We start from the raw sequence: 14,100 nt of genomic DNA on the forward strand, positions 1-14,100 counted from the left end.
TCTCTAGACCCTAGAGCTTGGTTTTCAGGAAGCAATATTTTTATATATGTATTAATCACCCTGCTCTTTTTGTCATTGCTTGTAGGATACAGAAGTCTCTACTTAAGACTCCATGCTTCCCACAATGGAGTCCAACTAGCAGCCGCTATGCTTAAATTAAAAACAAAAGGAGGATATGTTAGGAAGCATAGTACAAAATAGCCATATTAGGAGAAAGTCCTTGGGAAAATGGTGATGGGCTAGAAGTACCCTGGCTTTGTGTACTGTGGACAGAAAAACATCTCCTGCCTTTGGTTATGCTCGGCGCCAAGATTTAATAATAAATAGGGATGTTACTTGAGAAAACAGGTTATGGGATAAGCACATGAATCACTTAGAACACACTGTCCTTGAAATGTTTTTACTGACTAGGTGTTAACCCCATATGCGCTCTGCTGGCCATATACTCTAAGCTCTTTGTTCCTGCTTCTATAAAAAGGCTTGACTGCAGAAATAAACTTGTCAGTCCTTGCAAGAGACTGTCCTAGTGTCATTCTTTCAGGTTCATCGCTTCCAAGTCCCAGGGAGAAAATCCCCAACACACCTCTTTGCATCAGATGGCCAAAGTATTGGAGTTTCAGCTTCAGTCCTTCCAATGAATATTCAGGACTGATTTCCTTTAGGATGGACTGGTTGAATCTTCTTGCAGACCAAGGGACTCTCAAGAATGTTCTCCAGCACCACAGTTCAAAGGCATCAATTCTTTGGTGCTCAGCCTTCTTTATGGCCCAACTCTCACATCTGTACATGACTACTGGAAAACCATAGCTTTAACTAAATGGACCTTTGTTGGCAAAGTGGTGTCTCTGCTTTTCAATATGCTATGTAGGTTTGTCATAGCTTTTCTTTCAAGGAGCAAGCGTCTTTTAATTTCATGACTATCTATTATGTGGTAAATTGCCATAAAGTATAACACATCTTTGAATTCATGCATGTGCCTGTGGATTTACAAGTATTTTAAAATCATGTGCACAACTGTCCCTTGAAAGAGTAAATTGTATTTATATATCTATTTCTTTAGGTCTGTGTTTTGCTTGACTTTCTGGGACAGCCAGGTAGAGATGTTCTGCTGATAACTGGAGACAGATACATGTCAGAAACCATAGAAAGAGATCAAGGAAAGATAAAATTTGAGACTCATCTCATCATATATCTGCTCATTGAAGGCAATGGATGAGACCCCATGGAGAGTCTGTGGAATGAGAAGAGAAGAAAGCCAAAGAGAGAACCCTGCAGGCCTGTGATATCCAGGGGCAGGTAATTAAAAGACGAAGGATGAAACATATCAAGGAGAAACAGATGCAAGAGAGCAGATGTTGATCGAAACGATATCTCATTTTACACTTTGCTTTTGTTTTGGGTTAAGTTTAAATGGCCTGCTGCTGCCGCTGCTGCTAAGTCACTTCAGTCGTGTCCAACTCTGTGTGACCCCATAGACGGCAGCCCACCAGGCTCCCCCATCCCTGGGATTCTCCAGGCAAGAACACTGGAGTGGGTTGCCATTTCCTTCTCCAATGCATGAAAGTAAAAAGTGAAAGTGAAGTCGCTCAGTCGTGTCTGACTCTTAGCGACCCCATGGACTGCAGCCTACCAGGCTCCTCCGTCCATGGGATTTTCCAGGCAAGAGTGCTGGAATAGGGTGCCATTGCCTTCTATGTTAAATGGCCTGAGTGATTTCAATTTAACATTTAAGAAAATTTAACCTTTCACATTTAAAGTTACACTGACCTCGGTATCTGATTAACTGAATTAACCTAAAGAGATACCCAGTTGCTAGAGAGCAAAAAATAAGGATCCCTGAACTGAAATCTAGCTCTCATTGTGAAACTGACCTTTCAAAAGAGATTAAGTTTTTTCTCCAGATTTAGGTCCAGGAATGGGGTCGCAGGATCATATGGAAGCTCTATTTTTAGTTTTTTAAGGAACCTCCACCTGGGTTCGATCCCTGGGTTGGGAAGATCCCCTGGAGAAGGGCAAAGATACCCACTCCAGTATTCTGGCCTGGAGAACTCCATGGGCTATACACTCCATGTGGTCGCAAAGAGTGGGACACAACTGAGAGACTTTCACTTTCACACTGTCCTTCATAATGACTGTGCCAGTTTCCATTCCTGCCAACAGAGTAGGAGGGGTCCCTCCTCCTCCACCCTTTCCAGCACTTTTTGTGGATTTTCGATAGCTATTTTGACTGGTGTGAGGTGATATCTCGTTGTAGTTTTGACTTGCAGTTGTCTAATAACTAGCGATGTTGAAAATCTTTTCACGTGCCTCTTGCCCATCAGTATGTCTTTCTTGGAGAAATGTCTGTTTAGGTCCTCTGACCATTTTTTGATTGGGTTGTTTTGTTTTGATGATATTAAGCTGCATGAGCTGTTTGTTAATTTTGGAGACTAATCCCTTGTTAGTCACATCATTTGCAAATATTTTCTCCCATTCTGTGGGTTGTCTTTTCATTTTGTTTATAGTTTCTTTGCTGCGCAAAAGCTTTTGAGTTTAATTAGGTTCCATTTGTTTTTATTTCCCCTTCTCTGGGAGACTGATGGGAAAAGATATTGCTGTGATTCATGTCAGAGAGAGTTCTGCCAAAGTTCTCCTCTGAGAATTTTATAGTGTCCGGTCTCACATTTAGGTCTCTTTAACCTGTTTGGGTTTATTTTTGTGTGGTCCAAAAGGATATATGCAACCTCAGTGTTCAGTGCAGCACTGTGTACAAGAGCCAAGACATGGAAGCAACCTAAATGTCCACAGAGGAATGGATAAAAAAGACGTGGTACGTATACACAAGGGAATATTACCCAGCCATTAAAAAGAATGAAATAATGCCATTTACATCAATATGGATGGACCTAAAATGAGAGTAGGAGGATGAGGTGGTTGGATGCCATCACTGAGTCAACAGACATGAGTTTGAGCAAATGCCAGGAGATAGTGAAGGACAAGGAAGTCTGGCATGCTGCAGTCCATGGGGTCACAAAGAGTGACTGTGACTGAGTAATTGAAGAACAACTGAAATCTGAATAAATTGTGGAGTTAATAGTAATATTCTAATATAGGTTCCTTCTTTGTGTCATATGAGCCATCCGTTCAGTTTAGTCGCTCAGCTGTGACCGACTCCTTGTGACCCCATGGACTGCAGCATGCCAGGCTTCCCTGTCCATCACCAACTCCTGGAGCTTGCTCAAACTCATGTCCATTGAGTTTGTGATGCTATCTAACCATTTCATCCTCTGTCGTCCCCTTCTCCTCCTGCCTTCAATCTTTCCCAGCAGCAGGGTATTTTCCAATGAGTCAGTTCTTCGCATCAGGTGGCCAAAGTATTAGAGTTTCAGCTTCAGTATAAGTCCCTCCAATGACTATTCAGGACTGATTTCTTTTAGGATTGACTGGTTTGATCTTGCAGTCCAAGGGATCTAGTTTCCCCACCAGCTATTGAACCAGGGTGCCCTGCATTAGGAGTATGCAATCTTAGCCACTGGACTGCCAGGGAAGTTCCCATATGAGCCATAGTAACGTCATTAACAGCAGGGGAACCTGAGTGAAGAGGATACAGGAACTCTCTGTATTATCTTTGTAACTTTTCCATGAATCTGAATATATCCTAAGGAAAGACTGAAGGTGAGAGGAGAAGGAGATGACAGAGGATGAGATGGTTGGATGGCATCACCAACTCAATGGACATGAGTTTGAGTAAACTCTGGGAGTTGGTGATGGACAGGGAGGCCTGGTGCCCAGCAGTCCATGGGGTCACAAAGAATCAGACATGACTGAGTGACTGAACTGAACTGAGTGTTTAGAAAATCTGTCTAAAGTGGAACAAGGGTTGAGAATCAGTTGTAGAGAAACCACTTACATTGCACCAGAAAAAAAAAAAAGTGCCCCATGAAATACTGAGTCCAACTGCCAATTCCAGCATACACAGTCCTAAAAACCTGAACCCTAGAAGCAATGGGCTTCTGCTTTGGAACAGGTTACATTTCTAGAGGCACTTCCAGGGAAACAAAAATGGAGTAATTGCAATAAACATAACTGGAATAATCACAGTTCTGATAATTAATTGCCTCTAAGATACAGAAATTCAAGAAACACTGCTTAGTAAAGGAGAAAAAAACTACCCACAACCCATTCCTGAGTTTAGAAAGGTGTCATTTTGATATATATGAAAGGTATATATATCTGGATTCAATATAATGTCATTGTGGTACCCTCATGCTTTGAGAAAATTATCATTTATCTTTGCTAAAAGCTGTTGTCAGTTTGCTTTTGATCTCTAAAGGAGATTTAGATCTGGTCAGAAAGTTCTTCAATATTGAGTTACCATTTCTTCTCCTGCCTCACCCATTGTGGTAGGAAGAAGGCAAGGAAAAAAGATCCCCTGGCCCTACATAATGAAGTTAACCTGGATTTAGCTTGGTCTCACACCTCTTTTCCTAATCATTAAAGATATTTGTCATCTGTGTAAATTTCTAGAGGAAAGTTAGAACTGTATAAAGAAATCATTGTGCACAAGTAAACATTTGACAAACAAGTGCTTGGAGATGGCATTTCTAAAAGCTCCTTAAAAAATTTATTTTTTGCATACATTATTTTGTTTAGTAAAAATATCTGATTTATAAATCCAGAACCCCAAGGCATCTTCAAATTAACAAATGGTATTAGCAGTTTGTAATGATCCAGATAACAATCCAGCTCCTTAACTCCATGTGACAGCACATTAATAATTTCTCTGAGCCCATCTCAGTTTCTCATCTGTAAAATGAAAGATTTGAGAATACATTGAGAATAAGCAGTTCTTCTCCTTTTCGGAGAAGGCAACGGCACCCCACTCCAGTACTCTTGCCTGGAAAATCCCACGGACGGAGGAGCCTTGTAGGCTGCAGTCCATGGGGTCGCGAAGAGTCGGACACGACTGCGCGACTTCACTTTCACTTTTCGCTTTCATGCATTGAAGGAAATGGCAACCCACTCCAGTGTTCTTGCCTGGAGAATCCCAGGGACGGGGGAGCCTGGTGGGCTGCCGTCTATGGGGTCGCACAGAGTCGGACACGACTGAAGCGACTTAGCAGCAGCAGCAGCAATGTACCTTTTCATTGGGACACAAGAGACTCGGCGAGGACTTAAAGAAACAGACTGGAGTGTTTGCGGATTTAGGGCTTAGAGTTCTGGTGGGCGGGATAGTGCTGAAGAAAGGTGTTCCCTGTGTTTCTGAAGTCGGAGGGGTAAGTGACAGAGGTATAGGAATTACTGAAGTGGAAGAGCAGGACAGCTACTGCTGGACGATCAGTTCCCGGGACGTTTCTGGCACGGGCGGAGGACGCGCGTTAGGTTGCTAAGCAACCGGGGGTCCTCGGGGCGGGTGGAGGACCCCAGTAGAGGTGTCTCAGTCAATGCCTGCCCGTTTGGGCGCGGTACCGGCCTCGAAACTAACGAAGTAGGTCGTCTTTTCAAAGGTGCACGGTTTCTGGAGCCAAGACTTGGCAAGCCCCAGGGCCGAGTTCCGCCCGCGGCGCGTTCCTCTGACCCCGTCCTCGGGCGCGAGGCGGGGCGCCGCTCGGGCGAGGTCCCCGCCGCCGAGCGTTGCTGGGCGGGACCCGACGCCGCCGCCCGCGCCCTCCGCCCGCCCGGGTCCGGGCCCGAGCCCCCCGCGCCTGCCGGCCCGAGCCCTGCGCCTCCCCGGCCGCCCCGGTCCCGGCCCCCGCGCCCCCCGCGTCTCCCGCCGGCCCGAGCACCCCGCTCGCAGGCCCGTCCCCCACCAGCCCCCCGCCCACCGGCCCCGCGCCCCGCACCCGCCCTGGCCCCTGGCCCAGGCCCCGGCCCCGGCCCCGCGCCCCCGCCCGCGGGCGCGCCGGCCTCGGACATGGAGCCGCTGCTCCTGGCCTGGAGCTACTTCAGGCGCAGGAGGTTCCAGCTCTGCGCTGATCTGTGCACGCAGATGCTGGAGAAGTCCCCTTGTGACCAGGTACCGGCCGGACCCCGCCGGGCCTGCGGGTCTTGGCAAGAGGGCTCCCGGGGCTCCCCGGGACCCCATCGGGAGGGGGCTGCAGGGAGGAGGACGCAGGGCGAGGGTGACCCTGTGGTCAGCACGGACGCGTGGAGCCCAGATCCTCTGGGACCGCGGCCGCTGGGTCCTGACTGCGGTGGCCGCGCCCTCTGCTAACTTCGGCCGTTGAAAGATGCTGAAAGACAGCAGCTAGGAGACCAGCCTCAGATGTCGCTGAAAAGATGATGAACTCTGTTAGGTCCTGTATTCTTGCGTATCAGTTCAGTCCAGTCGCTCAGTCGTGTCCGACTCTTTGCGACCCCATGGACTGCAGCACGCCAGGCCTCCCTGAACATCAACTCCCGGCCATCGAGTCGGTGATGGGTATATTCTTGCGCAGGGGTGGGCTTTTAAGCTCGCTGCCTGTTACCTCTTAATTTCCAAAAGAGTTATGTATAAACTTAAAAATCTGTAACTCCCCGCTCCCCGCCCCTCCCCCCATTGAAATAGCTGCCTTTTTTTCTTTTGGATCAAACGTATAACCCTTCCAGTTCATCTTAAGACGGTTGTCCAAAAGTGGGGAGCTTTGGATTCTGAGCCTTGAGTGCAGCTTGAGGCAAACAATTCAAGTTAGAGGAATGAGAACCTAGGAAGGGAAAAGATACATTTATTATTGGGAGGGAAGGGTGAGAAAAATAATCCCCCTAAAAGAAGGCAATGATGGCATTGATTGTAGCTTACTAATGCTCTCTTAAATAAAGTACAGTGTTAAATAAGTGAGTGAAAACAGTAATATGCTGCTCGTGAGAGGGGCACCACTGCGGTGGTCAGGTAGTTCTGGAGGAGACCTAAAAAGGAGAAAAGTGCCTCTAGTAAATGCAAAATGTACTCGTGGAGTTCGAGTTCCCCAGCTTTTCCTCTAGTGCTGTTGGCTTGCGGGTGTTAGAGAGAAAAGGAAAATTGATGAGAGTTACATTCACGGAGCTGTGACAGTTGTTGCTCCGCTCTGCCTTAGCTCCCAGCAAGCTTAGCACATCTCCCTCAGAACAGTCTACCTTAGTGAGAATGCTAAACTAGGTTCTGTTTGGGTTAGTTCCTATTGGTTAATAAGACTCTCATTTCCATAGGCAAGCATTTTTCCAAGTGTGTTTCTTAGCACAGTCGTCCCACAAATGCTGCTAAAAAAAAAAGATTCCACCCTCAGGTTTGTTTGGGAACCATGACAAAATATGGACCCCTTTACAGTTTGTACAACCAGAGTTTGTTACACACCAGTGGTGTACCAGACATTGTTTTTCCGTTGAGTCAGGGTAGTTTCCATTCCACAGAACAACAGTCCCCGGAGGAAGAAAATTTCCTCATTAAATGCATTTGGGAAACGTGTATTCCCTACTTAGAGATTCATTCTAAAGGCTCTGAGAATTTCTGCAGAAAGAGACTTAACTTTGCCTGATTCTGATGAATACAATATTTATGAAATTTAATTGACCACCGATTCCTTTTGTGGCTGTGGGCAAGGGTCAGATCACCCTAGAGAGATGTCGCATTGGGAAATGTGTTATAGGCAAAGCAGCGGTGTTTTCTATTAATAGTTAAGACATTGTAATCTTATAAAAACCATTTTTGTGTTAGTTTCAGATGTTAGAGTGAAGTGATTCATATGTATATATTTTTCAGCTTCTTTCCTATTGTATAGTTTGTTACAAGATATTGAATATAGTTCCCTGTGCTATATAGAAGGTCTTTGTTGGTTATTTATGTATAGCAGTGGGTATATGCTACTGCTTAAATCCTAACTTATCCAACTCCCAGCCCACTTCCCCTTTGGTAACCATAGTTTGCTTTCTGTGTCTCTCGTCTTAATGACATAGTCACAGTGAGGTTCAGTATTGCAATTCAGGTTTCGTTTGTGCTGGGCACTGTGGTTGGGTCTTTACAGTGTTCAGTGACCTTTTGTAGAGTGCTTACTACTTGCCAGGGATAAATTCTATAAATCATGTTTATTTCTTTGCTGAGAATAGCCTTGCAAAGTAGGTAACAAATCGCTAAAGTTTATTGAGTATTCATTGAGCCTCTGTCAGGCTTGATTCAGAGGGTTTTCTGTTATCTCATTTAATCCTCAGCTAGTTTAGGAAGTTGGCGCTTTTTGCACCATTTTGCAGGTTGAGCCCAGTGAAGCACAAGGCCTTGGGCCAGCCTTTCAGTGCTGTGCTATCTCCCTCTGCGCTTTCCTTAGCACCGATTTGTGCATGTTGTATCCAATTGTTATTTCGTTTTGGAAATATCTTCCAGTATGATTTTCCCCACGCTTAAAGAAAACGTGCTTTTTTTTCTTAATTCATTAAAAAGAATTTAAATATTTATGTTAGAGTGCTGATGGAATTAATGAAGAGCCTTAGGAAGCTTAAGGAGGTTTTCCTATGATTAAAAGCCCCCAGAATTCTTCCTTCCTCTTAGCATGAGTCCAGGATGGCAGGTCTGCGTGTGGAATGGCAAGGAGTCTGGCACACGGGTGCCCTCATTACTTGATATTTGCTGAACGAGCGCAGCAGTCGTACTCATACGTGCATTTGGTGCATGCGTTTGGTGTGTGCCAGCTTCCGCTGTGTTTACCAAGATCACCCTAGTTGCCTGATGGCCTCTGCCTCTCTCTCTCTGCCCCCATCTTAATTCTCAGCACCATAGGCCCCCCTTTTTTTTTCTCTTAATACTTATTTTTACTTATTTAATTATTTGGCTGCACCGAGTCTCAGTTTGCGGCACGTGGGATCTAGTTCCCTGACCAGGGATCAAACCCAGGCCCCCTACATCAGGAGCTTGGAGCCTTAGCTTGGACCACCAGGGAAGTCCCACTGGAGTTTCTTAAATGCATTCACCTTTTCAAATAAGTGTGATTGCATTATGGGGCATTCTTACTTCATTTCTTGTTTCAAGGATGAATTTTTTTTTTTTTAAACCAGTTGAGCAGTTTCTTCCTGGGTCCTTACAGGAGAGTATTTCTGGTAGTAATTATCACTGGTATTTCTTACGACTCTCTCGTTGTTCCACTGGAGGAAGTTCAGAGACTGGCAGTCAGTGAAGGGCTAATAGAAATACATGATCAGAGCAGAAGCAGATGGTCCTCAGCCCGAAGTTAGTGGGTTTATCTTCGCCTGTCGCTTTAGCCTCATGGGCTTTGTTTTTGTTTTTTGAGGCATCTATATTTTAGACTATTTTTCCTGTGCAGCTCCTTGAAGTACCATTTCTATGCCACCCAACTGATTTTAGTACAAACGAGTGACTCTGAAGCAGTGCTTGGACACATGGAAGAGAAAGGAAATTAAAATATTTCTCCTGAGTGCCAAATGGATTCATTTTTGCTCTTGCTTTTATTTTTTTCCTCCCAGAACAAAAATAGCTTTTGTTTTTTATGTTAATTTTCACTTTTTAGCTTTGCTTATTTTTCTCCCGGATGAGGAAAACCTCTCTAAAGTGATTTTCTCTTTGTTAATCTTTTTATAAGCTGGTCCAGGGAGCTTCATGAAGATAACATTTCAGTCGTGATACATTATTAATCTTTGGAGATGAAGCCCACCTCTAAGACTATTTCTTCTACATTTAGTTGTCCTTTAAGAGATAACATTTTGGTGTCATCTCAGAAATAATGAGTACTTTGTACTTTTTGTTAGGGCTTTCCAGGTACTCAGTGGTAAAGATTCCACCTGCCAATGCAGGAGGCATGGGTTCCATCCCTGGTTCAGGAAGATCCCCTGGAGGAGGAAATGGCCACCCATTCCACTATTCTTGCCTGGGAAATCCCATGGACAGAGGAGCCTAGTGGGCTACAGCTCATGGGGTCACAGCGAGTTGGACACAACTGAGCGGCTGAGCATGCACACATACTTTCTATTAGCATGTATGTATTTAGTTTTGATTCTTGCTAACGTCAGAGTAGTCAGGTTGGCTGGAGAGGTATGATATGCTATGGACTAGCTTGTTTCCTTAGAGTAAAACGTTTGTATTTGGATACAGAAGGCCTGAAGGGTAGGTTGAAGATGATAAAGTGATGTTTGGCAGTGTGGAAGGGCTCCTGAAAAAGATGGATTCTGAACTGCTTTTCCAGATGCAGAGTGGTGAGGGATAGAGGATAGGGTCCGTAAGCACGAAGGACTAAGGTGCTGACCAGTTAAGAATAAAAAAGGACAACCGATGAATTCATCAGACTTTTCCCATTTGACAAAAGACAGTAAGAACAATCAGTTCATAGGGAAGTGTTGTCTTTTTTCAGAGTTTTTTTCTAAATCATAACTGGGAAAGTGGTTAAAAGTCGTAAGATATAAAAAAGAGAAATGCAAAATGGCCTTCCATGCAGCAACATGACCTAGAGGGAATGCTTGCATTTACAGCTCATGTCGGTCATCCTGATTAGTTGCTTAATCTGATTACTGTTCTTTGTGTTCCATATGTCAGATTCATGGCTTTTAAAAAGGCAGCCCCGATTTTAGCTCCAGTATAATTCAGCAGTTATGAAACATACAGGTTTTTCAGGTAGTGGTTTTTTTTTTTTTAAAGATAATATACTTTTCTTAATGGGGTAGATTTCCAATAAAGTTTTAAAGTATTAGAATCAGTGATTCTGGGAGTGGGCGGGTGAGCTGTGATCAGAATGGGGGTAAGTCACATTTTCCTTCCCCACCACCAATCTCTGCTTATAATGAGAGATGTTGCAGCGGAGAGTTATGACTGTAAATGGTCCGAATGTGGAGAAAAGGCCGAAAGCCGCTGGCTTAGATGAACGGGAGGGAAGGAGGGGTCCCCAGTGAGATGTATGTGAGTAGTTGGTTGAGACAAGGATCTGGTGCTCCAAGCCAAATAAACATCTTTCTGTGTGATTACCTAATTTACTTCCTCACTGGGGCCATGGAGACTTACAGCCAGACAATCTTTTGATTCGAGACACTGCAGAGCAGTTCACTTTGCTGAGTTTTACAGATTACACTCGCACTTGGCTCCCTGGTCACTAAATCTCGCTAAACCTTCTGAAATCCGTTCATTTCTCTCTTACATTCTTTCCCTTCCTGTTATTGCTAAATTCTGAATGATGACCCCGTGGTTTATGAGTAGAGCTGGTTAGACTCATTAGCCAGAGTAGGTATTGATGGCAATTAGGAAGTCACATTCAGAACTAGCTGGAGATTTTAATTCCCTAAAGTAATAGCAACAACCTAGGGAAAGCTGTACCCTCGGGAGGAAGGAAGCCGCTGCTGTGAGTTGAGGTTTATGCTCATGAGTTTGCCCAGGTTCTAGGCAGAGCCCCTCCATTCTCCGTCTTCTTACTCACTCACTTCGAAGGAGATTCAAAGGGAAGCTTTGATTTGATGCGCCATAAATTGGGAGTCAGTTCTGAGTTCTGAAGAAGGAAGTAATAGAGAGCTGGCTGCTTTCCTGCTCATTAGATACATGTTTTTATAAGGAAATTCTGTGTGGTTGATACTTGTTGAAAGTGCTACCACCTTATACCTCATGAACTAAGATAGTATATGTAAAAGAACTCTGAAAACTATGAAATGGTCTTTAAGATGCCAGGTTTTATTTTTCAAGCTCTCCTATAAAGTAGGCGCTAGGGCTCTTGAGAGGGGTCTGAGTCATGGAAGTCGCCCGACTTGTTCAAGGTCCTGTAGCTGAGTGGCTCCCTGGGGGTCAAGCTGAGGTCTTCTGACGCTGGTGCTGCTGCTTTCTACTCAGCTGTGCTGACACCCCTGGGAATAATCCGCTAGACCAAGTGAACCTAACTTGTGGTTCCTTATGTGAGTGGGTTAATTTAAACCATAAAACTATAATTGACAGAGACCCAAAGATCAAGGTCTCAGTGATTTACAAAGAGTTTTGCCCTATCTCTAAATTAAAATATCCTGACTCTTTTCCTGCATTGTCCTGCCATTCCTGATGGGTCTGCAGACTAGCCTTTGTCTTCCACACCCTACAGTAGTCTGCTTTCCAGCCTTGCTATGATCTCAATACAAAGCTAAGTGCATGCTCTTGACTGACAGTGTCTAGGCTCATTGGAGAAGGGAATGGCAATCCACTCCAGTATTCTTGCCTGGAGAATTCCATGGACAGAGAAGCCTGGCGGGCTACAGTCTGGGGTCGCAAAGAGTCGGACACGACTGAGTGACTAACACAACAACACAGGCTCAAATATTCCCTGTACACTTTGACCTCTGAGTTTTCTCATCCATCAAATGGCCATGTTAATATGCCTGTCTCAAAGGACTGTTGTGTGGGCTAAGTTCATCAACACGTGTAAGTGAGCTCTTATTCTCTCTATACAGCTAGAGATAGGGAGAAGGAAATGGCAGTCCACTCCAGTATTCTTGCCTAGAGACTTCCATGGACAGAGGAGCCTGGTGGGCTGCTGTCCACAGGGTCGCACAGAGTCGGATGCAACTGAAGCAACTTAGCATGCGTGCATGCATTGGAGAAGGCATTGGCAACCCACTCCAGTGTTCTTGCCTGGAGAATCCTAGGGATGGAGGAGCCTAGTGGGCTGCCGTCTATGGGGTTGCACGGAGTCGGACACGACTGAAGCGACTTAGCAGCAGCTAGAAATATTTGCAGGCAGGATTCTGCCATTTGTATTTGTCTTAAAGGATTGTTGGTAATCTGGAAACCATCTGTGAGGAAAGTGCTCAGTGAAATGGTGATAAAATGATGAATATAGCTCATAGATCATTGGCACTCAGTAAACTTCCAGAATCATCTCTCTCTTCTCTGATCTCCTTGTCTCTCTTGTCGTGCTTTTCTCTCATCCTTCTAAGGCATCAACAGTTGGTTCAGGGTTGAGTATAGCATTTACCACATTGTACTGTAGTCTATTTAATTGTGTGCCTTCCCCCATAGGAAGTTTTCAGCGCCTGTCCAGGGAAGCCAGGAGAATGTGGAATCAATGTTTTCTCTGCCTCCCTTGTGGTTCAGCCTCGTCTCCATCTTCAGCCACGTCACCTGGACCAGCTCTGCGCCTTTCCAGCCTCCAGGCCTCTGATTTTCTTCTCCTTTCGCGTCGTTTCCCTAATGTCCTTTACTCGCACAGGAAATCGTCCTTGTGATCCCCAGAGACAGAGAGGCCCCGGAGGCCTTCATCAGTGAGCAGAGCGCTCAGGCTGGGCTGCTGGCGCCAGTTTGGGCTGCTGGAGGAATCTTCGTGCCCTTGGCTGAATAGCAGGCATCCCGCATTTACTTCCTCTCCATGGTCCTTTTTCCTTTAACTTTTCTTTTCCTTGTCAGACGTTGTCTGCAATCACCTCTAGCGAACATTTTTACCCCTTTCTATACGGAACTTATCTTGTACCTCTCCTTCACTTTACCTTTCAATCCTGCCTGGTTATATCCAGCTCATTTTTTATCTCTAAGGTGGACTGGCAATTATGAGCTCTGGCTTCTTTGTGAGACCTTGAGCAAATTACATGACATCTCTGAATTTGTTTCCTTATCTGTAAAATGGATAGTAACACTTACCCGCCTCCCTGAGATGGTGGTGGGACTCATGAGGGAATGGGTCATTTAGCCATGTACACCAATAAATAAAAGGAAGAATAGAGGGGTTATTTCTTCTGTCATCTCATTGCTTGTATTGGTATCTTTCTCTAAATACGGACTGTGAGATCTAGGAAATCTGTTCTTTTTCCAGTTCTTTCTTATGCACACTGGCATTCAGTTCAGTCGCTCAGTCGTGTCCGACTCTTTGCGACCCCGTGGACTGCAGCACGTCAGGCTTCCCTGTCCTTCACTGTCTCCCGGTGTCTGCTCAAACCCATGCCCATCGAGTCGGTGATGCCATCCAACCATCTCATCCTCTGTCGTCCCCGTCTCCTCCCGCCTTCAGTCTTCCCCAGCATCGGGGTCTTTTCCAGTGAGTCAGTTCTTCACATCAGGTGGCCAAAGTGTTAGAGTATGAAAGAGTATGAAAGGCACTGGCATTGAAAAGCTGCAGTTGCTGTGTCTTATAAGTTGCTGTTTTGTGTTTGGTTCAGCTAATTGCCAGTGTTAGTCGCTCAGTCGTGCCCGACTCTGCGACCCCATGGACTGTAGCCCACCAGGCTCCTCTG

At 45.2% G+C, this 14,100-nt stretch overlaps 1 protein-coding gene across 2 annotated transcripts in view; it reads left to right on the top strand.

The window, feature by feature from the left end:
* The first annotated feature begins 5,778 nt into the window (after positions 1-5,778).
* The window catches only part of TTC8 (tetratricopeptide repeat domain 8), a 59,251-nt gene continuing 50,929 nt past the window's right edge, over positions 5,779-14,100 (top strand). The window contains exon 1 of one of the 2 annotated variants that reach the window (XM_070798006.1): positions 5,779-5,995. In XM_070798006.1, coding sequence (XP_070654107.1) covers positions 5,894-5,995 — 102 coding nt within the window. In that variant the 5' untranslated portion in view covers positions 5,779-5,893. The remainder of the gene's footprint in view (positions 5,996-14,100) is intronic. The other variant, XM_019969369.2, reaches the window with a different exon arrangement.

The sequence above is a fragment of the Bos indicus genome, chromosome 10, assembly GCF_029378745.1.
Source record: "Bos indicus isolate NIAB-ARS_2022 breed Sahiwal x Tharparkar chromosome 10, NIAB-ARS_B.indTharparkar_mat_pri_1.0, whole genome shotgun sequence".
Taxonomy (NCBI): Eukaryota; Metazoa; Chordata; class Mammalia; order Artiodactyla; family Bovidae; genus Bos; species Bos indicus.